Source organism: Canis lupus, chromosome 2 (assembly GCF_003254725.2).
Source record: "Canis lupus dingo isolate Sandy chromosome 2, ASM325472v2, whole genome shotgun sequence".
NCBI lineage: Eukaryota > Metazoa > Chordata > Mammalia > Carnivora > Canidae > Canis > Canis lupus.
Window position 1 is genome coordinate 76,051,531 of NC_064244.1, and position 20,147 is coordinate 76,071,677.

Here is a 20,147-nt window from a genome sequence, read left to right on the forward strand (position 1 = left end):
CCCTTTTGTACCACCAGGCAGAGCTGCAGAAACTCCTGAGCAGGCTACTAGCAAAGTGTCAGACGTGTGCCCCGCCCGCTTGTTGATTGTGTGTGGCAGGGGGAGGGGGAGGCTCGGATCCAGCCAGGATTGACCGTGGCTCACTCCACATTTGCACGGCCGTGTGCCTGCCCCCTGCACGTGGAAGGTGGCTTCTAGCTCAGGGAGTACTTCTACATGCATTATTCCGCTGAATTCTCCCAGCAACCCTGCAGGAAAGATTTATCAACACCCTTTCACAGCTGAGGAAACAGGCTCCAGAGAGGTGAAGTGACTGGCCCCAGGTCACACAGCTAGAGTACAGCATTGTCAGGATTTGAACTCAGCTCCATCGAACTTCTAGATGTGTTCAGTGGCCCATCTGAACTCAGGCACACGTGGATGTGCTTGCCCCCTTTCTAGGCTGTCACAGAGAATGTAGCAAGTGACCCTTTAATGACAGATTCTTCCAGAAACAGGTGGATCAACATGGAAAGTTATTTAGAGCTGCCCCCACCCCCGCCATGTGTGCCCACCTGCCCAGTGACCCTGCAGCCTCTGGGGGTAAGGTCGGTGGTGGGGCTGGGCACCTGCCAGGCTGCCAGGCTGGGGCAGCGCAGGGCATAGAGCTGAGGCTAGGAGCCCGGCCTGCATTTGCATTTGCAAATGAGGCAGACAGCCCTGTCTCTGAACTGGCTAACTAACCCCAGCTGGCCTGGCTCCCGGGACATGACAGCTGAGGTCCCGGGGCACGGCCCTGTGCCCAGCTGCCTGGGGTGCTTTTCTCCGGCCTTCTCTCTTCCCTGACGCTCAGAGAAGGTTGCCTAATGCTTAATGTAGGGGAAAGAGCGTGGGCTTCAGAGTTGGCCAGAACCGGGGACACAGCCCAGTACTGTCACTCCTGGCTAAGGGACATTGGCCACGATGCTTAACCTCCCTCAGGGTGTGCTTCTCCTCCTTGGAATAAGGAGTGAAGAATATCTCCTTCTCAAGATGATTGAGAAAGGTTAAGAGTCAGCTACTTAGCTGACTCATAGTAAGTGCTCAGATTTTCTTAAAGAAATCTCCACCACCCCCCCACCGTCTCGATTACAAAAATAATACGTGTTCATTGTAAAAATCCAAACAATGCAGAAAAATACATCCTGTAGAAGGCAGGAGCTCCTTGTGGTCCTGCTGCCCAGAGATAACCCATGTGAATTTTAATTTTCGCAAGTGAGCTTTCTGTTGTACAACCTTGCTTTTTGTAACTTAACAATATGCCTCAAACCCCTTTTTCCATCAGGACAAGAGGCCTCCTTTGCGATCACTGTGTGGTAGTCCATGGTTTGCGTGGGCCCTGATGCATTTATCCAGCCTCCTTTTAGTGGACGTTAGGGTGGCTTCCAGATGGTGGCTATTGCGAACGCTGCTGCAGTGAATGCCATTTGTTCATATATTTTTGTGCATTTGTGTATAAATGTCTAGAAATGGAGTGGCTGGGCTAAAGAGTATACACGTTTTCGTTTGTTAACAGGAGTGGCCAAAACCCCTGCAGAGAAGTGGTAGCGATCCATGTGCCCCAAAAGACCAGAAAAAGTCCACTTCCTCAAAGTCATGGGAATTTACTCACTGCCTCTGCCGCCCACCACAGGGACCCTAGAGCCATCAAGAGGCATAGATTCCCGAGAAGGGAAGGCCAGGAAATGCTCAGGGTTAATGTTGATATACTTTGCATGGATGAACTGACCCAGTCCTCATGACAGCCCTTTGGAGGTAGGCATTGTTGTTACCTCCATTATATAGACTAGGAAATTGAGGCCCAGAGATGTTAAGTAACTTGCCCAAGGTCACACAGCCATTAAATGGCAGAGCTGGCTCCAGAGCCCACCCCTGTGATGTTACACGGCTTCTCTGGGCAGGAGCTTGTGATTTAGTGAGCACTTACTATATACTCAGCTGTAGGCTAGTCAGATGGTGCATGTAACCTCTGATTTATTCTACACAACCACCTGGTGAAGTAGGTCTTACTATTTCATGTTGCAGATGAGGAAGCAGGCTCAGAGAAGAGAAGCAGCTCGAAGGAGCCAGAGGCCTCCTTCCCAAACCCCCCCGCCCCGGGGCAGAGCGAGCCCACCTGGCTGCTGGTGCACCCGGTTCTCAGCTGACTCCTCCTGGAGGATGTCAGAGCTGGGCCTTAGCATCATCTAAGCAGAGTCCCAGTTTCCAGTGGAATCTGCTTGGAGGTGACTTAATCCTGCCATGTGGTGATTTAGAGGCAGAGCCAGGGCTTCTCCTTGTCACTTGTGGTTAGGAGATGGCAACCCTGTCCCTCCTGAGCAGGCTACTAGCAAGTGAGGGGTTTTACCTTGGCCTGGACAGGGACTTCTGCTCACCAGCTGGGCCTGGGGCCCACACCTGGTGAGCCTCTCAGCTAGAGAGGGAGAGGGATGAATTACACAAGGTCTAAGCACTGGAAGGTTCCATGTCTGGGCGTTGGGACCCAAGGAATGCCGAGAACAGCTAGAGAGCAGTGGGGAAGGTGTCCCTGGGGCTTTGCTTGGAGGTGGGGGAGGCCTGGCTCACCCTGCTCAGATGCCAACACCCCACACCACCGTCTGGGCCAGAACAGGCGGCAGGGTGTGAACCCTGAATGAGTGACTAAGCGTAAGAGAGGAGGGCCAGTGGGGGAGTGGGTAGCTGATGGAGCGTGTGAGCGAAGGAATGTGTGGACCTCGGGAAAGGGAGACTGACTCCCTGGGCTGCAGAGGCGGGGAAGGACAATGAGGTTAATGACGGAGACGGGGTGTAGGTGGCATCGGGCCCCAGGCCGCGGTGCTGGGAAGGGCCCTGCTCACAACCTCCTGGGCACTGCGCTGGGGCTGGCGGCCTGTGGCAGGCTGGTCAGTGGGGCTTGTCCTGCCCATGGGGAAGGAGTGGAGCAGAGGGCTCGAGCTTCAGGTGCAGTACCTCGGGCATGCCACCATCCCCATCTTGGCCTCAGCTCTCTTCCAGGTGGAACAGAGATAACGTTATCTGCTTTAGGGGCCTTGGGAGGCTGTTGGGAAGGCCTAGCGCGAAGAAGGCAGTTTGTAAAGTACGAGGCTGGGTCAGCACACGTTGTCATTACCCCAGCGGGAAGAGGCCCCGTGGCTAGGTCATCTCAGTGTCACCCCCCGCCCCACGCCGATTTCAGGGAGGAGCTGGTTCCAGGGAAGCGTGAGGGTGGGGGTCAGGCCTAGGCCACAGCCGAGCTCTAGCCACCTGGGCAGGGCAGGCCCTGGCATACAGCAGGTGGATAGGAGGCCCAGTCCCTAGGTGCCGTGCCCCCGGGTGGGGGCCGGTCCCATGACCTCCTCTCGGGGCTGCCAACCTGTTGTTTGCTCAGGAGGCCACTACCTGGCCCGGCTCCGGCATCCGGGTGTCTTGGCGCTCAGCCAGCGTGGAGTGAGGGTGGGGGCCCCCAGTGCTGCCTTCCTGCTCAGCCCCTCTGCCCAGCCTGGGGCCTGAGGGCTGCTCCTCCCCCTCCAGGGTGGGGGTGGCCCTGCCAACTCTACTGTGTGGTGGTTGTGGGTCCCCTGGCCCATCTTGCAACCTCGCTGAGCCTAGGCTTCCTTGTTCTGCAGTGCTTGATAACGGCAGCCCTGTCAGGGTTGTTGTAAGGACTATATGACCTCACAGCGTGTGGCTCCCCCACCCCCAGGTTCCCTCTGGAGTCCTGGTAGAGGTCAAAGGCGCCTGGGGAAAGGAGAGCCAGGAGTGACCATGTCTGTGTCCCTGCCCTCCCTGTGGGCCTTGCGGGGAGGGGGCCAGGCTCCCTGGGCCTGGCTTCAGAAACTTGCTCGCCGGGCTGTCCTGGCCACCTTCCCTGGCACCTTGGCAAGCCAGGGGCAAGTGGTGGTGGGCGGGGTGGGGGGGGGAGCAGCAGCAGTGCGGGGTGGTTGAGCACTGGAGACAATGGGCCTCTGTGGCCCACGAGGGAGGGGGCAGCCCCAGGGCAGCCTCTAGTCTCCAGTTTCAGGAGATTAGAGTCCCCTCAGACCTGATACCACAGCCAGGAGACCTAGGCAGCCCCCCAGCCCCACCCTGAGGGGCCTCTCTTAGGGGGTGAGGGCCCACCGGCGTGGCCCTCCACACCCGCGTTTCACCTTGAGGTCTGTATCCTCTGCTGCCCCCCACCTGAGTCATGAGGTTGGTAGAACCAGTTGTTTTCATGGAGACCAGGGAGACTGAAGGGATCCTGGCCTCTGATGACCAGCGCTGAGCTGGTCTGGACCCCCGAGGCCCTGTCCTGGGCTAGCCCCCCACAAGTGCTTCTCAGCCCTATGTTCTTTGGCTAGCTGAGTAGCTGCTCTGCCCTCCCAGCCCCCCCAAGTCTAATTTCTCAACTTGTGTGTGTGTGTGTGTGTGTGTGTGTGTGTGTGCCATCCAGCACCTGCCCAGCACCCTGCTCCCCGTCACAGGCTTTCTGCCTTGATGGCCATGTGTCACCGGCTCTGGCCACCAGGGTTTCACCATTTAAAATGAACTTTAGGGGCGCCTGGGTGGCTCAGTCGGTTAAGTGTCCACCTTAGGCTCAGGTCGTGATCCTGGGGTCCTGAGATGGAGCCCCATGTCGTGTCAGGCTCCTTGCTCAGCGGGGAGCCTGCTTCTCCCTCTCCCTCTGCCCTTCCCCCTGCTCATGCTCTTTCTGTCTCTCAAATAAATAAATAAAATCTTTAAATAAATCAACTTTAAAGCACGAATAGTTTTTACCAGGATGCAAAGAATGAAAAGGGAGCCCCCAAGCAGAGGAAACAGCCTGTGCAGAGGCTCAGCAGGGAAACAGTGTGTCTTCTTTGGAAAACTGCTGGCAGCCCAGCCAGGCTAGGACAAGGCCACAGGGCAGGACAGGAAGGGGGTGTGTGTGGAGATGCGGCTAGGAGAGTCACAGGGGCCACAGCGCCCTGGGGACCTCCATCCACCCAGGGCACCCATCTTTGGGGGGCCATAGGGCCAAGTCGTACCCACAGGACAGCCCAGCCACTGACTGCTCTGGTGCCCCGAGAGGGTGGAGTTCTCCAGGAGAGTGGCTAACAATGAAAATAACAATAGCAAATGCTTCTGTAGTGCTTACTCTGTGGCTCACAGCAGCCTTATGAGGGCGTTTATCGACTGTCATTTTCAGAGGGGGAAAAAGACAGGACCCTCCCACCAACTCTCCAGCTGGCTAATAGGGGGGAAGCAACCCAGGAAGGCACCTGGGCAACTGTCCTCAGCCTTACCCATCTCCTTCCACGGTGCAGGCATCTGATCTGCAGTTTGGCAGTGGGTGGAGACACTGTGAGATGCCCCCGGGCCCCAGTGCGGCCTCGGGAGCCCCTCATGGAAGGCCTAGGTTCTGGTCCCGGTCTGCCTCTGCCTTGTTGGGACACCTCCAGGGTGGTGGTTTAACCTCTCTAAGCCTCAGTTTATCCTTCTGGGAATTGGGGATCCTAGCGACTGCCTTATCTCCCTCTCCAGTTCCGGTGAGACTCCCAGGAGTGAGCAGATAAAGAGCACTTTTGAAAAGTACAAAGAGCTGTACTCACGACAGTGAGATTATTATTGTTACCTCGATGTGGAGATAAGGGATGGGAGGAGGTGCACTGACAGTTGCCAAGAAACCTGGGAGCTGTCAGCAAGTGGCTTCCGGCCTGGCCCATCCCACTCGGGAGCTGGGCCACCGGGGCCCTCCCCCACTCCCCTGCTATGCCCTTTCCCTGGGGGAGATGGGTGCTCCGGGAGGGTGGGGAGCTGGGGCCAGCTGGCTGGCGGCCACGTACCTCCAGGGCCTGAAGGTGACCCTGGAATGTGCCTGGTCCAGACGCCAGCTTGGCTCAGACTTTCTGTGTGACCTTGGGCAAGTCACCTCCTCTCTGACTGACACCTTTTCCTGTGTACAAGTGTCCTGTACCTGGAGGCAGGTGTCCAGGCCAGACAGAGCAGGATTGGAGCGCTGGGCCTAGGGAAGATGCTTGGTGGTGGCTGCTGGAGCCGGGGGAGGGCTGCCATGGGGCGGCCACTGGGGGTCAAGGTTAGGCAACCGGACTGACTGGGTTGAGAGCAGCTGTGATGTGTGTAGTAGAAGAACCTTGGGCTGGAGTTTATCCTCTGCTCTGCCCTTTCCCTGGTGGGACCGTGGACTTCTCACTTAACCTCGCGCTGATCCTTAGTTTTCTTATCTGGAGAAAAGGTGAATAATATCCAACCTCATGAAGTTGCCATGGTGCCCAGATGAGACAATAGACTGTAGAGTGATATGCAGATAGGACTTTGGTCACAGCAGGGTGAAGGGAAAAGAGGGGAGAGCTCCCCATGTCCCAGCACGCTCCCAGCACCCCTCTAGCTGCTGTGTGTGCAGAGAATCCGAAGCATTTTAAGCTGAGCCAGGCCATAGGGTCAGGAAGGTTTTCAGAGAAGTGGGGAGGGACAGACCCCGTGGGAAGAGAATGGTGAAGACCAGGAGGAGACCAGGGTGGGACAGAGACTGTCGGGCGGGCGGGGGGGGGGGGGGGGAGGCAGTGGAGAAGTTCAAGTTTACAAGAGGGAGGGAACCAGCCAAGTTGGTGGGGGTCTGGAGAGGCCAGAGGCAGGAGGGGAATGGGGGAGCCAGAAAGAAGGGGGTGAGATGGGTACGAGATGCGGGAGGCTGAGAAGGGGAGGGAAGGCAACAGGACTTGGGGGGGGGCAGGAGACAGGCTGAGTTTACTCATCCCTGCCAAAGTATTTATTGAGCAACTAGTATCTAATCAGAGTCAGGAGACTGTGGCATTAGGGCACCTAGACCCAGATGGTTGAGGGTTCCGGTCCTCTGTGTTTCACTTGCTGTCAGTGTGACCTTGGACAAGTTGCTTAACCTGTCTGAGTCTTAGTGTCCTCCTTTGAGAGACTGAATCCAAGCAAAGCAGTTAGAGCAGAGGCTGCCCAGGGCACATCCGGTATCAGAGGTGGCTGTCCTTGCTATTACTGTTATCATTGCCTCTCAGATGGGACCTGCTGGGTCCGCCCATGTTATGAAGTTCAGATCTTGGGCTCTGGAGTGACAAACCTGGATTCCAGTGCCTGCTCTGCCTCCTTCACTGTGTGACCTTGGGCAAGTTAACATATCTTGCTCAGCTTCAGTCGCCCCATGTGTAAAGCAGGCAGTTTTGGGGCACCTGCCTCCCTGGGTTGCTGTGATGATTAAGTGAAATCAAACAAGGCAGGCTGGCTGTGGCTTTTGTGATTGCCATCCTTCTGTTCCCTAGGGCTGGGATGGATGGGGGCAGGCAGGGCCAGAGCCTCCAATTCCTGCTCTGTCCCCTGCCCTTTAGGGCCTCGAAATGACCTTGTAGGTGGAGGAGTCGCCTGGCAGGGGGAGGGGGCTGGGTACTGCCTGGGAGGGGCCTACTCTAGCCAGCCAGGGACTAGAGAGTTGAGGGCCTTGGGGCAGGGTCCCTGATAGAAGTCAGACCCCTATTTCCCCCTTGTCTTGAGAGGCCTCCCTAGTCCTGTGCCAGCATGAACAGTCCTGTGTGTGGGATGGGTACCCGGACATGCAGAAGCTCAGACCCAGAGGTTCTGGAAAGGGAGTGTGTTAGGGAGCTGTTGCCAGACTGACCTGCAGCAGCCACTGTCCGAGCCTGGGGGCTGAGGGGGCAGATAGAAGACCACCACCCGAATAGCTCCACCGGGCCACACCCAAGACCACTGTCCCCGTGGCCCCACCACTAAGGGGACCCAGCTTCACCTGGGCTGCAACGCCAGCACTTCCTGCCCCTGGGCAGCCTCTGCTCTCCTCTCCACCCCGCTGGCACTAGCCTTGCTCATTCCAGGGCTGGGGGGGGGGCGGCACTTTAAATTCAGGCTTTGGCACTGACCTGGTGGGGGAAGTGGCTTCACCTCTCTGAGCTTCAGTGTCTCCATCTATAAAAATGGGGATATTATTTTTATAAATAACTCTCATCTCCCAGCACTGAAGTGAGGGTGTAAAAATGCTTGACACAGTTCCAGGCACGTGACCCAGGTCTCAACAAAAAGTCCTCAGGGCAACCTCAGTGGAATTTGCCTGGACCACGTCTGTGGGCCTCTCTCTACTCCCCCGGCTCCCATCTCTCCCCAGGTCAGCACACCTTGCAACCTGCAGGGACCTAAGTTTGGCTATTCCCTTGCTCACAAACCTCCAGTGCCTCTCTGCTGCCAACCTTCATTCATTCCTTGATCCATTCAATCATTTCTCCGTTCAACAAATACTTGAGACCCTAACTTGGGGAGCCAGAGTTGACCAGGAATGAAGGAATACCAAAGAATTCACTGAGCAAATACCTATGGGCTGCCCAGGCTCTGTGAGTTTTTTTGGAAGCAGAGGCTGGGAGGGGTGTGTCCCCAGCTCAGGGTCACACAACAGGTAAGTGTCCCGGAATATCTTCCTCGCACTGCCACACTGATGCCACGGCTTGAAATGCCACTGCCACCATGTCTATTTTTCTAGGTCAAGCACTGCTTTAGTGTAGGCCCCACTTTAAAGATGCCAGGAGCCCGGAGAGGCAGAGAGGTATCAGGTGCCTGCGGCAGGGCTGTGGAGGGCTCCTCTGGGCCGTTTCTCCTACTGGAGAGGCTGGGCTGAGGGGAGTCAGCATGGGGGCTCGGAGGGTCCTGGGGGCAAGGGGTCTCCTTTCTGGGCCAGGTTCCCCAAGGCTCTTCTCCTTTCAGGGTGTGGCAGGCCCGTCTCCGCCTGACTCAAGCCCGCCGCTGTGGGCCTGAATGACTCACCCTCTCAGGACCAGCCTCAGTGGATGGGACTGGGGCGGGGGTGCAGCCACGTCAGGGTGGCCCTAGGCAGCAGGCGGAAGCCAGGCCTGCTCGCCCGGCCCCAGGCTCCTGGGTTCCAGGAGCCACTGGGCACTTCCTCTCCCTGACCCCCGAGGTGGCCTCCCCAGCAGGCTTTCTGGGGTGACGGGAGCTGACTTCACCCTCACCAGACCTGCTTCCTTTCCTCAGGGAGGGGTGTGGGTGTGGGCAAAGAGTCAGGCTTCATGAAGATGCTGGTTCTGCCCCTGACCAGTTGTGTGACCTCTGCATGCCTCTGAGTCCTCATCTGTTAAGTGAGAATACCAGTGTGGTGAGGAGTCTGTGCCCTCAGGCCTGGAAAGAGGGGCTGGCACAGGGCCCAGCACACAGTAGGCCCAGTGGGTGTCTGCTGTTGTTATTGTCATTAAGAACAGCAATAGGCCAAGTGTTCTCTCAGCTGTCTCCCTGAAGGCTCAGGGAGGGTTTATAAAGGTTCAGCACCCTGTTTAGTACAGAAGTCAGAGGACTCAGCCCTCTGGATAGCAACTCTCGCTGCCCCCTGCCTCAGTCTACCCATCTTGAGAATGGGCTGTGGACATCCTCTTGGCTGGAGTACGTATTGGGGGATGCCCAGTGGAGAATTTGGGGAGAGACCCTGTCCACATCTCTGATCTCTGGGAAAGGAGAGCCTGCTTGGCAACCTTGCTCCCAAAGCCCCTCCTCTCCTACCATGAAATCTCTCCCCCAACTCTGAGAGCCTCTCTTTCTCCCCAAGCTCACTGACCTCCCAGCTTGGGGCTCTCCCTGACCACAGACTCTTTCTCTCTTCCAGGAGGAGTGATGGGCAGAACCAGCGCTTCCCTCAGGCATTAGACCTGCCACGAGTGGACTTGGTTCCCTCCCATCCTGCTTCACGCTACCCCAAGGTCAGTGCCCCCTCCCCATTGCCCCTGGTCTGGAGACCCCTGGGACTGAGAGATCATTAAGAAGGACCACTGGACAGTGGTAAAACATTCATGCAGATGATGCTTAGGGCTTAGCTCCCAATGGGACACCACTGGGTAGGTTGGTCTGGGGTCTGTAGCACTGTTGGTGAGGGGATAGAATGGCTGCGAATAAATTGGCCAAACAGTTATTCTACATCACCCTCATCATCAACATCACCATCAGCTTCCTCATCTGTAAACCAGGTGTAATGAGAGCACCTAGCACAGAGCTATCATGAGGTTTAAATGAAAAAAAATGCCAGTAAAACATTCCTTGCATGATATCTGGCACAAGGTAAGAGCCCTATAAATAAGATCATTAGAATCAAACATTTGCCTGGCATTTGATTTGGGTCAGACTCCGTGCTGGGCGCTGAGGGGCCAGGAATCAGTCTGGTACAGACCCTGCCCTCCAGGAGCCAGAGTCCAGGTGAAAGATAAATAACCGAACAACTTAGCAGAATAGCAGTGACAACCACCAGCATTTATTGAGACTTATTATGTGCCAGGTGGGCACCTAATGCTTTATAGGCATTATTTCATTCCATCCTCAAACTATAAGTATTATGCGATAGCTACCGTCATTAGTCCCATTTTGCAGATGAAAAAAATCAAGGCTCAGAGAAGTTAAGCTACTTGCTTAAAGACACACAGGTTAGGATATGATGGGGCTGGGACTGGAACTCGGGCTGTGTGACCAGAGTGCCTGGCCTTGTGGCCTCCCTGATACAGAAGGTAATAAGCCCTCACTTTTGCAGTACACTTTTTGGTTTCTAACAGACAGACATCATGCCTCTTGGTCATTTCATCAAACCTTGGGGTAGGCATTCTCCAGATGAGGATCCAGATGCTCAGAGAAGCTTCCCCAAGGCCACACAGCTAGGAATTAGGAGATGCAGGGCTGGCCAAGCTCCTTTTCCATCACTCTGGCCTGAAGCAAGAGCCATGTATCTCTCCTCAGCTGGGAAGGCAGATGGCCAGGGACCATAATCCTTGTGGGGGACCACCATCTCTAAGGGGGTCCCATGTGGATGTCCTTGGGCAGCATCAGCAGGTTCCTGAGACCCTCTCCCGTGCTCTGTGCCTGGAGAAAAGCCCAAGACAGGGCCATGTGGATCATGGGGCTTGGCAGGAAGGGAGCAACTCGAGGGCACCTAGGTTCATGAGGCCCCCAGCCCATCTCCCCCAAGGCATACAGGAGGAATTCTTGGTTCTCATCAAGGGCTGTGTGCCCTTGGACCATCGCTTCCCCTCCCTGGTCATAAGTCTTCCTATCAGGAAAATGAGGGTTGGAACAACCCATTGTCCTGAGTCCTGCCTGCTTAGACAGCCTGGGGCTACCTTTCATGGGTTAGCTCTGAGCCACCTCCCCTCAGGCTTCCTGGCCTCCACCCAGTCGGCCAGAAGCCTCCATTTGTGCCAACACAGCTCAGACGGCGGGCTCCAAACCACTCCATCCTGACAGCCCACCCCCACTCCAGCAGAAGCAAGACCCTGTCTGTAGATCATCCTCCTTTGACAGCGAAGGAAACCAGACTACAGACAGATTGAGTGATCCCCCTGGATGCCCAGCAAACCAGTGGTGGGGCTGAGGACACGCCCCTCCTCCAGCACCCCTAAGTCTGTGCACATTGATCATGTTGACGCAGCCAATCTGGGAGGCAGGTCACCTCCCTGTGCCAGTGGGCAAGTCCCTGCTCCTCTCTGGGCCTCAGTTTCCTCATCTGTAAAACAGAGGTGACAGTTCCTCCTCTACCCACCTTGCCAGCTTCTAGCTGGGTAATGACTATGAAACTAACTTTGGAAAGTAGAAATCAGGAAGCTGAACTGTATGGGCAATGTTACATTCCCAGGACAGGATGGAACATCCAGAAGGGACAGTCCCCTCTCATTGGAAAACCACATTTGTACAGACACTGAGGTATTGAGGGCCCCCTTGTAGGCATTTCTATACTCAGGGATTCAGAAATCTGCACACGTGTACATGCACAGTCTACCCACACCTGTGTCCATGGACACACTCACATGTCTGCAAATGTATTCAGAGACTTGCAATATGTACACATGTATGTATATACAGACACACGTGCACAAACATGAATACAGATACACAGGATGCCCGTGCACACACACATCTGGTCCCAGAGTCACACACATACAGCTGCATGCACATGTGTGTACACTCGCTACTCTGCCTGTCACACAGACGTCTCCAGTGATGCGAGCAGTTCTCACCTCCTCCCAGTGTGGGAATGGATGTTTCTCTGGCTGCATTTTGATGGGTGCCCGGAAGCGCTCAGGCCTGGAAGTGCCTGCATAAATCAATATTTGCTGCTGTTAATTATTAAAAACAAAGCTACACCGTGTCTGGAACACACATCTCCAGGGTTCCCACCGGCTCCCGGGGCTCCAGCCTGACCCAGGGCTAGGTCTGGAGGAAAAGAAGGCCCAGTGCCTTCCTTTCAGGAGCCCTTGGCCCTGGAGATGGAGGGTGGTGGGCAGCTGCTGGCAGCTACTCGGGGAAGCTGAAGAGAGATTGTGCGCTGAGCTGGTGGGCAGCCCTGCCCCTGCAGGGTCCAGAGCAGCTGGTGTTGACTTGGCCACACACAGCTCAGGAAGCAATTGCTGCTTTCCCAGTTATCTGTCTGGGGAGGGGGTGCCGAGGTCCCTGCCCCTACTGTACAGTGGCGGACGCAATGCAGGGTCAGCTGGAAGGGCCTGCAGAGGTGGGAAAACCGAGGGCCTTATATTTTACAGATGGGGAAAGAAGCCTACAGAGATGGCAGGGCCTCACTCAAGTCCACTCGGCAAGTTGTAGCAAGGCCAGCGCTAGAAGCCTCAGGTCCTGAAGTCCTTGGCAGCGTCTGTTCCCTCCCTCCCCCAGGGTCGGGGCAGTTAGGGTCCGGGGTCGGCATCGGACCTGGGGAAGGAAGGAGACAGGCCAGCCACCAGCAGGCATGGGGGGTGGGGGGATGAGGGAGGGGCCGTTCCCTGGATTCCCAGTTTCTGCCCTTCCTAGCTGTGCGAACCTGAGCATGACACTTCACCTCTTCAACCAGTTTTCTACTGCGTAATATGGGGCTGACTCTCGTACTCCCTCCTGCATTGCGGGGAGAGGTCATCCTTGCCAAGCGTGCAACATTCAGTAGCTGCTCCAGGAGAGCCCCGTCTGCGGGGTAACCCTCTCCTCTTCCTGCTCAGCTTCGCAGCCTGTGCCGAGAACCTGGTTCTTGAGGCCCTGGGGCGGGGTAGCCAGAGTCTGGGAAGATAGAGAAGGGGGGTAGGGGCGCGCTGAGTGCAGCCCTGGGGCTCCCGGGGGCCTCGAGCGCGGAAGCCTCACGGCGGGAGCGCGCAGGCGCAGAGTCCGGGGGCCGCGGGCCGGGCCGCGCGGGGGCGGGGCCTCCGCGGTCCCCGCCCCCGGGCTCCGAGGCCACGCCCCCGCGCCGCCCGTACCTGGCGCCCCGCCCCCTCCGGGACGGGACCCGGCGAGCCCAGCGCAGGCAGCGCGCCGCCGGGAGCCCGGGGCCGGGAGCGCGGAGCTCGGCGCTGCGGGGCCCGGGCTGGGGCGCGCGCGCGGGCGGGGGCCGGCCGGGCCGGCAGGAGCGCAGCCGGGGCGGGGGCCGGGCCGGGCCAGGCTCGGGATGGCGCAGCCGCGGCCCCCGGCGCCCCCCGGCCGTCCGCGGAGGGGCTCGCTGCCCGCCGGGGCCAGCTGGCAGGTGAGGACCCGGGCGGGGGCGGCCTGGCCGCGGGCGTCGCGGAGCCCGCTCAGCCCGACTTCCTCGGGGCCGGGCGGGCTCTGCCCCAGCCAGGGCGGCGTGCGAGGCTCCGCCATGGAGGGCGTGTGAGCTTCTGGGCTGACACCGGCCCGGCCCGGCGGCCCCGGGGCGCAGCCCTGCCCTGGGGGCCCTGGCCTCGGGCTCTTCCTAGAGCCGGCCGGCTCCGAGTGGAGTGGCGGGGTGACACCGCGCCTCTGTCGGCCTCGGGACCCTTCCTCCCGTCCCCCGCCCCCTCGGGAGCTGTCTGAATGTCGCCCTGTAACTCTGCGTGGTGCTCCGGGCCACTTAGCTCAGGTCCTCCGTGTGTCCGGGGCGTCTGTGAGGCTGCAACTGCGGGCATCACTTGTTGCCGTGCTGTGCTCTCTGGGTGACAGTACCATGTGTCAGTGCTGATGTGGCTCTGACTCCCGGGGCATTGTTCCTGGCCATTGTTCCCTCAGGTCACCCTGAGTCGGGTGCTCTGGGGGCCACTGATGCGCCCACATCGCTGCTGGGACTGTGCTGGGCCGAGGCCTTGTGCTGCCCAGGCAGAGAGCCCCATGTTGCTGTTGTACAGGATATGGAGTTAACAGGTGTATTTGTCTACCTGGACTGCAGGTGTGTCAGTGTTTTCTGCTGTAGCTGCTGCCTGGGGGATTGTCTCTCAGAGGGTTGGGTGTGGCCGTAGGTGTCCATGGGTCAGTGTCTGCCGTGAGCTCTCGTAGTGCATTTGCAGGGTGGGTTTTGCCTCTGTGGGCAGGCCTCCGAGTGTGCACATGGGGTGTTTGTGGTTTGTGGTCTTCAAGCTGTGTGTGTGCACATGTGATGTACCCATCATGTGTAAGGGGGTGTGTGTGAGGGTCGGACCTCTACCCTTCATCCTTGATTAACCACTTCCACAGTTGCGGCGTACTTGTCCCCCCTCAAAAACTCTCTTAATGTTGTGGTCAGGTCTGTCATGTCTGTTGACAGAGGTGAGCAACTCTGTTAGAGAAGGGTGAGCTTGTACAGGGGAGTGGGGTTTTGCAGTTAAGTTTCCGGAAACAGAGCTGCCAACATGTGAGTGCGTGTTATTGTGTCTCTTGGCACACAAATGTGAACGTGACTTTGTAGAGTTTGTGTAGCTTTATGTTCAATGTGCGCATCTGCACAGGAACATGGACCTGTGTGTGATGTGAGTGGGTGTGCTGTTGTGTAATTTAGGACAATGACATGTGTATTTGTGTGTTAGCGTATAGCTCTGCGGCTCAGAATTGGTGTGCACAGACCCCCCCCCCGGGTTTGTGGGGGGGGGGCGGTTTATGTGTGTTTGCTTTCTTTGGTATAGTGAGAGTGTGTTTAAATATTGGTGTACAAGGCTGTGTGTGTTCAAGCAAGAGAGAGAGAAAGAGTATGTGTTTTCTGGTGCACAATCCCAGAGCACATGTGTGTGAGCTCAGGCGGTGCCCCCACCGGGCGGCAGGAGCCAAATGAGTTGAGGCCTTGGAAGTGCTGGGGGAGGGGCATAATTGTGGAGACCCTGGGGGCTTCCCAGGCCCAGCCCCCAGCCCCTCCAACCGGCAAGGATGCCGCCTTCCAGGAAGGCTCGTAGGGAGTTGGCGCTAGAGAGGCCGGAGCTGCCAAGCACAGCTGGCAGATGCCCCGATTAACCCTGTGTGTGCCCTGGCTAGCCTTGGGAGAGGCTGCCTGGAGCGGGAGGGGTAAGGGGATGCATGTGGACTCACGCACTGCTGTTGAGCCAATGGGACATCCCACGCTCTCTCCCCCAACAGCCCCCAGCCCATACTGCTTGCAGGGGAGGGTGCTCTTCCAGGAGAGGTGGATAGAACCACAGACCCTCCTGAGGATCCCAGCCGTTCATCTCTGGGGCAGGAACCAGGGATACTTGGCCGATTCTAGCACTGCCAAACTTGCAGTGAGGTGGGGGAGATGAGTCTCTCCCTGAGGGTCACATCTGTCTATGTGTGAGAAAGCAGCCTCTGGGAAGGGGGCTGAGTGGGGTGGGCTGCCTGGGGAGGGCCCTGGACTGGCTTCACGAAGCAGTTGGTCAAGCCCTGCTGGTCCTCTGCCCAGATCTCCCTTCTACAGTGCCCTCTCCACTCCCTCTTGCTGCTCAGACAGGCCCATAGTGACTGGTGAGCGTTGGGGGGGCCCAGGAGGGCAAAGGAGGGTGGAGGCTCTGCGGGGGCATAGCAGGGTCAGCTGGGCCAACCCTGAGGACTGACCTGCCATCCTTCATCTCTGTTGCAGAACACAGATCTGTTTGAGATGATTGAGAAGATGCAGGTGAGGTTGGCTCTGTTGCTCATTCTGGGGAGCCACAGAGGGGGCTGGGCTGGGGTGGGGGCCCTTGCTATATCTCTAGCCCTACCCCTCACTGAGGACGGGCCAGGAGCCCTCAGCTGACTATTCTGGGAGGAGGTGGTGGCAGTGCATTGTCCTGAATTCTCGGTCTGGGGGTCAGAGTAGAGGATGGAGACTGGGAGTGCTAATTCCCTGTCCGACCCTGGGCCCAGACCCCACTTATGTCTCCCCTGCTCCCATCCCTGTGTAGGTCCCTGGCAGGGCTGGGATCAGTGCCTTATCCAACTCTCCCATCCCCCCCACCCCACACATCCACACATACACACACATTTCCCATCCCCCAAGAGGCATCACAGGCTCTATAGCGTCCCCATGTAGAATGGGAGGAGGTACAGATGCCAGGGCACAGGGCAACCTGAGGCTGTGCTTCAGGCTGGGGATGTGCCCCGTCCCCTCTGCCTGAGCCCTGCCCACCTCCCTTCCACTCCCAGCCCTGGTCTTCCAGGCCTCTGTCTGGTGCATGGGTAGGTGTGGGAGGTGCGCAGAGGGTGGGGCAGCTTGAACAAACCTCAGGAGCTTTCCCTGATGTCGATGTTGGTGTGCCCTCCAAAGCCTCTCTTTATCTGTGTGTCTCCACCTCTCCCCTCCTTCTCTCTCTTTCCCTCTGTCCCCCCGCTTCTCTCTCTCAAATACACACATCTGTGTAGATGCAATGGCCTCCCCCCACACTTACACACTAACGCGTGCAGGCCACCCCTGCCCCCGGTCCCAGCGGCACACGTTCCCGCACAGAGCCCCCAGCCCACCCCACAGAGGCCTGAGCAACTGACCCACCCAGCACCCTGGCCTGGGAGTACCCCCAAGTGGCCGGGCTTTCCCCTCCTCGTGAGTGTGAAGCTCCTGTAGGGTGGCAGCGCTGGCAGCAGGTATGGGAGGGGCACAATGGACATGTCACCTTCTCTTTGCAGGGAAGCAGGATGGATGAACAACGATGCTCCTTCCCACCACCCCTCAAGGTAGGTTGGAACCACGGCCCGGCTCACCTTTCTGTGGCTGCTTACCTGAGCAGCCTCTCCAAAGGGATTGGGACCTGTAAGAGGTGGGGGGACTCTCTCCCCAGGTGTGAAAACTCAAACCCAGGACCCAGGGATCTTCTGCCTGGGAAGGCTGATGGGGCTCCCCGGGGAGGAGAGGGAGAGATAGGGGGTGGCTGGGTTGCCCCCTACCCTGCTGTGAGGAGTTTGACGGCACGCAGGGATGGAAGGAGATGGGAGGAGGCTCTTGTTTAGACTCAGGATTTTCTTGGGGTGAGTGTTGCACTTCTTCTCCCAATAGGCGTATGGTTCTGTGGTTGATTTGGGATCTCAACAATCCCAGAAGGCTGATGGCTGGGCCTGGCGGGGGAGGGGGAGGTGAGCCCAGGGCTTCAAGGGGAAGGTTGGAGGGGGCGTTCTTGTGCATATGCCGATACTCTGTCCAGAGCATAGGTTCTCAGGGTGTGGTCCTCAGACCATGGAGCGTCAGCATTGTTAGAGTTTGTTAGAATGTAAATTCTTAAAAAAAAAAAAAAAAGGTTGTATATTTTGGGGCTACAGCCAGACCCTGAGAAACTGGGGGTAGGGCACAGCAATATGTGTTTTTAGAGCCCCCCAGGCCATTCTGATGCTGCTGAGAACCACTGGTCCCAGGGTTTCTTCTGGGGAGGCCATGAGCCTCCTTTTCCCCAGGCAGAAAGAGACCCAGAAGAGGCTGCCAGCACTCAGTGAGCTAAGTTTGCCTCAGCCCCTGCCTCGTGGGGTCACCCCAAGGCAAGCCCTGGGGAGATGGCACAGCCCTACTCACACTCCCAGCCCAGGTGGCTGGCTGAACGATGGAGCCTTCTGGGGAGGCTGGAAGTAGTAAAGGGTGAAGACCCCACCCCAGCTGGGTCTCTGCCCTGTTTGTGTTTTGTAGACGGAGGAGGACTACATTCCCTACCCGAGCGTCCATGAGGTAACTGGCTGGACCCCCTGAGCCCACCCCCACCCTGACCCCCAGCAGCACTCACAAAGCGAGTCTGGACTCTCAGGTTCCCTCCCTGCCAGGAGCCTGACCGCAGGCCTTGCTGTGGGCGCAGGAGCCTCAGCTTACTGGCCCACGTCTTCAGAGCCCATGTGAACTCTTAGGCCTCTAATCCAAACATTCCAGCTTTTTGGTCAAGGTCATGCTCCCAACTCTACCTTCCCCCAAGTCCTCATCCTTAGAGACAGGAACACGGGTTTCCATGCAGTCTGGGTCTGTGCCTGCAGTAGGAGGAAGAGGGCCAGAGCAAGTCTGCTGGAAGGGGGTGGATGCAAGCCCGGGGCCCCCATAGACTCTGGCTCGTTCCCTAGCACTCCTGAGCCATAGCAGAAGTGACCCAGTCTGAGTTGGGGGGTGTCCCGGGGCCCTGGTAGGGTGCAGCATGGGTGGCTTTCAGCTGAGTCCTCTTTCAGGTCCTAGGGCGAGAAGGACCTTTCCCCCTCATCCTGCTGCCCCAGTTCGGGGGCTACTGGATTGAAGGCACCAACCACGAAATCACCAGCATCCCGGAGACAGAGCCGCTGCAATCACCCACGACCAAGGTGAAGCTTGAGTGCAACCCCACAGCCCGCATCTACCGGAAGCACTTTCTTGGCAAGGTGGGTGGCCCACTGGTGATGGGGGCTGGGCCTGGGAGGCAGCCAAACCCATGGGCTGGGGCTGGGTGATAGTCTCGGGTCTCAGAACATTTGTGGTGGGTTCACACATTCATTCAACAAACGTTCATTGCAAAAGGCAGTGTTATGACATAGTGGTTAACAGCAGAGGCTCTACCACTGGCTCTGTCACTTGCTACATGACACATTGGGCAAGTCACTCACGCTCCCTGCACCTCTGTCTCCTCATCCATAAAAACCGAGATGGTGATGACACCCATCTCCCAGGGTTGCTGCAAAACTTTAACGAGAATGATGCTTATAAGGGGTTTAGAATGGTGTCCGGCCTAAAGCAAGTGCTCGGTCAAGGTTGGCAGATAATGAGCACCAGCCATGGGCCCAGCCCTGTTCTAGGCACCAAGTATGCAGCAGCCAACAGAACAGACCAGGCCCTGCCCTCGGGTAGCTTGAGGTTGGGGCTGGGAGAAGAGTGCAGTGGTCCGATGCAAAACCCTGCCCGGTGACAGCTTGTCACTGTCACCCCGTAGTGTCCCTGGCAAGAGTTAGCAGGTGAGACTGGGGGGGTGGAGGGGAGGTCACATGCTGCAGGCCCCACGCCAGGTGCTCTATCTCTGCCAGTTTACAGCCCAGGTGATGGGGAAGGGTGTGGCTCTGGAGTCTCACGGCCTGGGTGTGCATCTGGGCTCTTCCATTTCTTGATGGTGTGACCTTGGGAAGTTATTTAACCTTCCTGGGCCTGTTTCTTCATCTGTAAAAAGGATCAGAAAAGCACATAGAGAATCATGCCAGGCACAGAGTAAGTCCTTAATCAGTGTCAGCTGTTACTACATCTGTCTAGCTACTCTGTGAGATCAGGGTCATCCTGGTTTCTACAGAAGAGGAAACTGAGGCTTATAGAGGTCAAATGTCTTGGTCACGGTCACACAGTTACCGAGCTGGGAATTGGACTAGCCCTGGCTGACATTCCATTAAGACACGCCGGGAGGGTTCATGCTCCTAGCTCAAAGGACTTGAGGACCTCAGTGCAGTCCTTGTTGCCAAGTGCCTGCTACTTCCTATCTGCAGATGGTGCCAAGCATTTGAGGATTTCGGTCACTGTGCCCAGGGGGGACTCAGGGGAACCCTCAGCTCCAGGTCCACTCAGACCACCCCCGAGCTGTGGATTTGCCCCTGCCTCTTTCTCCTCCTTCCTCTGAGCACAGGTGTTCACCATTTGACAGGACTTAACTTCCAGGATGACTCCTGGGGCGGGTGTGGCCGGGAGCCAGGCCCACTCCCAGGGCCAGCAGAGGGAGCCAGGGCCAGGCAGGGGTGGAATAAGTTATCGCTCCTGGCCTGCCATTGACTTCAGGACTTCCCCATTCGGAGGTGCCAGCCCTGGGCTCCTCTCTGGGGGGGACCATTCCTGCCACAGCTTCCCCTTGGGCCCTCTGTAGTATTTGTTCCCAGCTCTGGGGCTCCTCCAGGTGAGGCAGGAGGGTGGGAACCTGCCCGGCCAGCCGCCCAGTGTGTTTGTGAGATGTTTCACTTCCTGTTTCTCATGGGTCCTGGCTTCAGGGGCCACAGAGCCACAAGCTGAGCAACCAGTCAGAAGATTTTTATTGAGCACCTACTGTATGCCCAGCTCTAAGGGCAGG

At 57.6% G+C, this 20,147-nt stretch overlaps 1 protein-coding gene and 1 long non-coding RNA gene across 17 annotated transcripts in view; one reads left to right on the forward strand and one right to left on the reverse strand.

Moving 5' to 3' along the window:
* The window catches only part of LOC112659979 (RAP1 GTPase activating protein), a 64,030-nt gene that overhangs the window by 26,317 nt on the left and 17,566 nt on the right, over positions 1 to 20,147 (forward strand). For 13 of the 15 annotated variants that reach the window (XR_004813656.2, XR_003136629.3, XR_004813651.2 and 10 more), the window contains 5 exons: positions 9,620 to 9,713; positions 15,779 to 15,814; positions 16,801 to 16,848; positions 17,786 to 17,824; positions 18,307 to 18,492. Coding sequence is in view for 5 of the 15 variants with exons in the window: in XM_035713139.2 (XP_035569032.1) it covers positions 9,620 to 9,713; positions 15,779 to 15,814; positions 16,801 to 16,848; positions 17,786 to 17,824; positions 18,307 to 18,492 (403 nt within the window). In the remaining 10 variants the exon portion in view is untranslated. Of the gene's footprint in view, positions 1 to 9,619; positions 9,714 to 12,591; positions 12,616 to 13,356; positions 13,490 to 15,778; positions 15,815 to 16,800; positions 16,849 to 17,785; positions 17,825 to 18,306; positions 18,493 to 20,147 lie in introns of those variants that run through there. The other 2 variants (XR_003136625.3, XR_003136622.3) reach the window with 2 other exon arrangements.
* LOC112659980 (uncharacterized) lies at positions 6,694 to 13,114 on the reverse strand. 2 transcript variants are annotated; one of them, XR_007408505.1, is made up of 3 exons: positions 12,803 to 13,114; positions 12,009 to 12,085; positions 6,694 to 7,923 (listed from the first exon to the last, which is right to left on the reverse strand). It is a non-coding gene; the product is annotated as an uncharacterized LOC112659980 (long non-coding RNA). The 2 variants fall into 2 exon arrangements; XR_003136631.3 differs by lacking the exon at positions 6,694 to 7,923 and adding an exon at positions 10,256 to 10,857.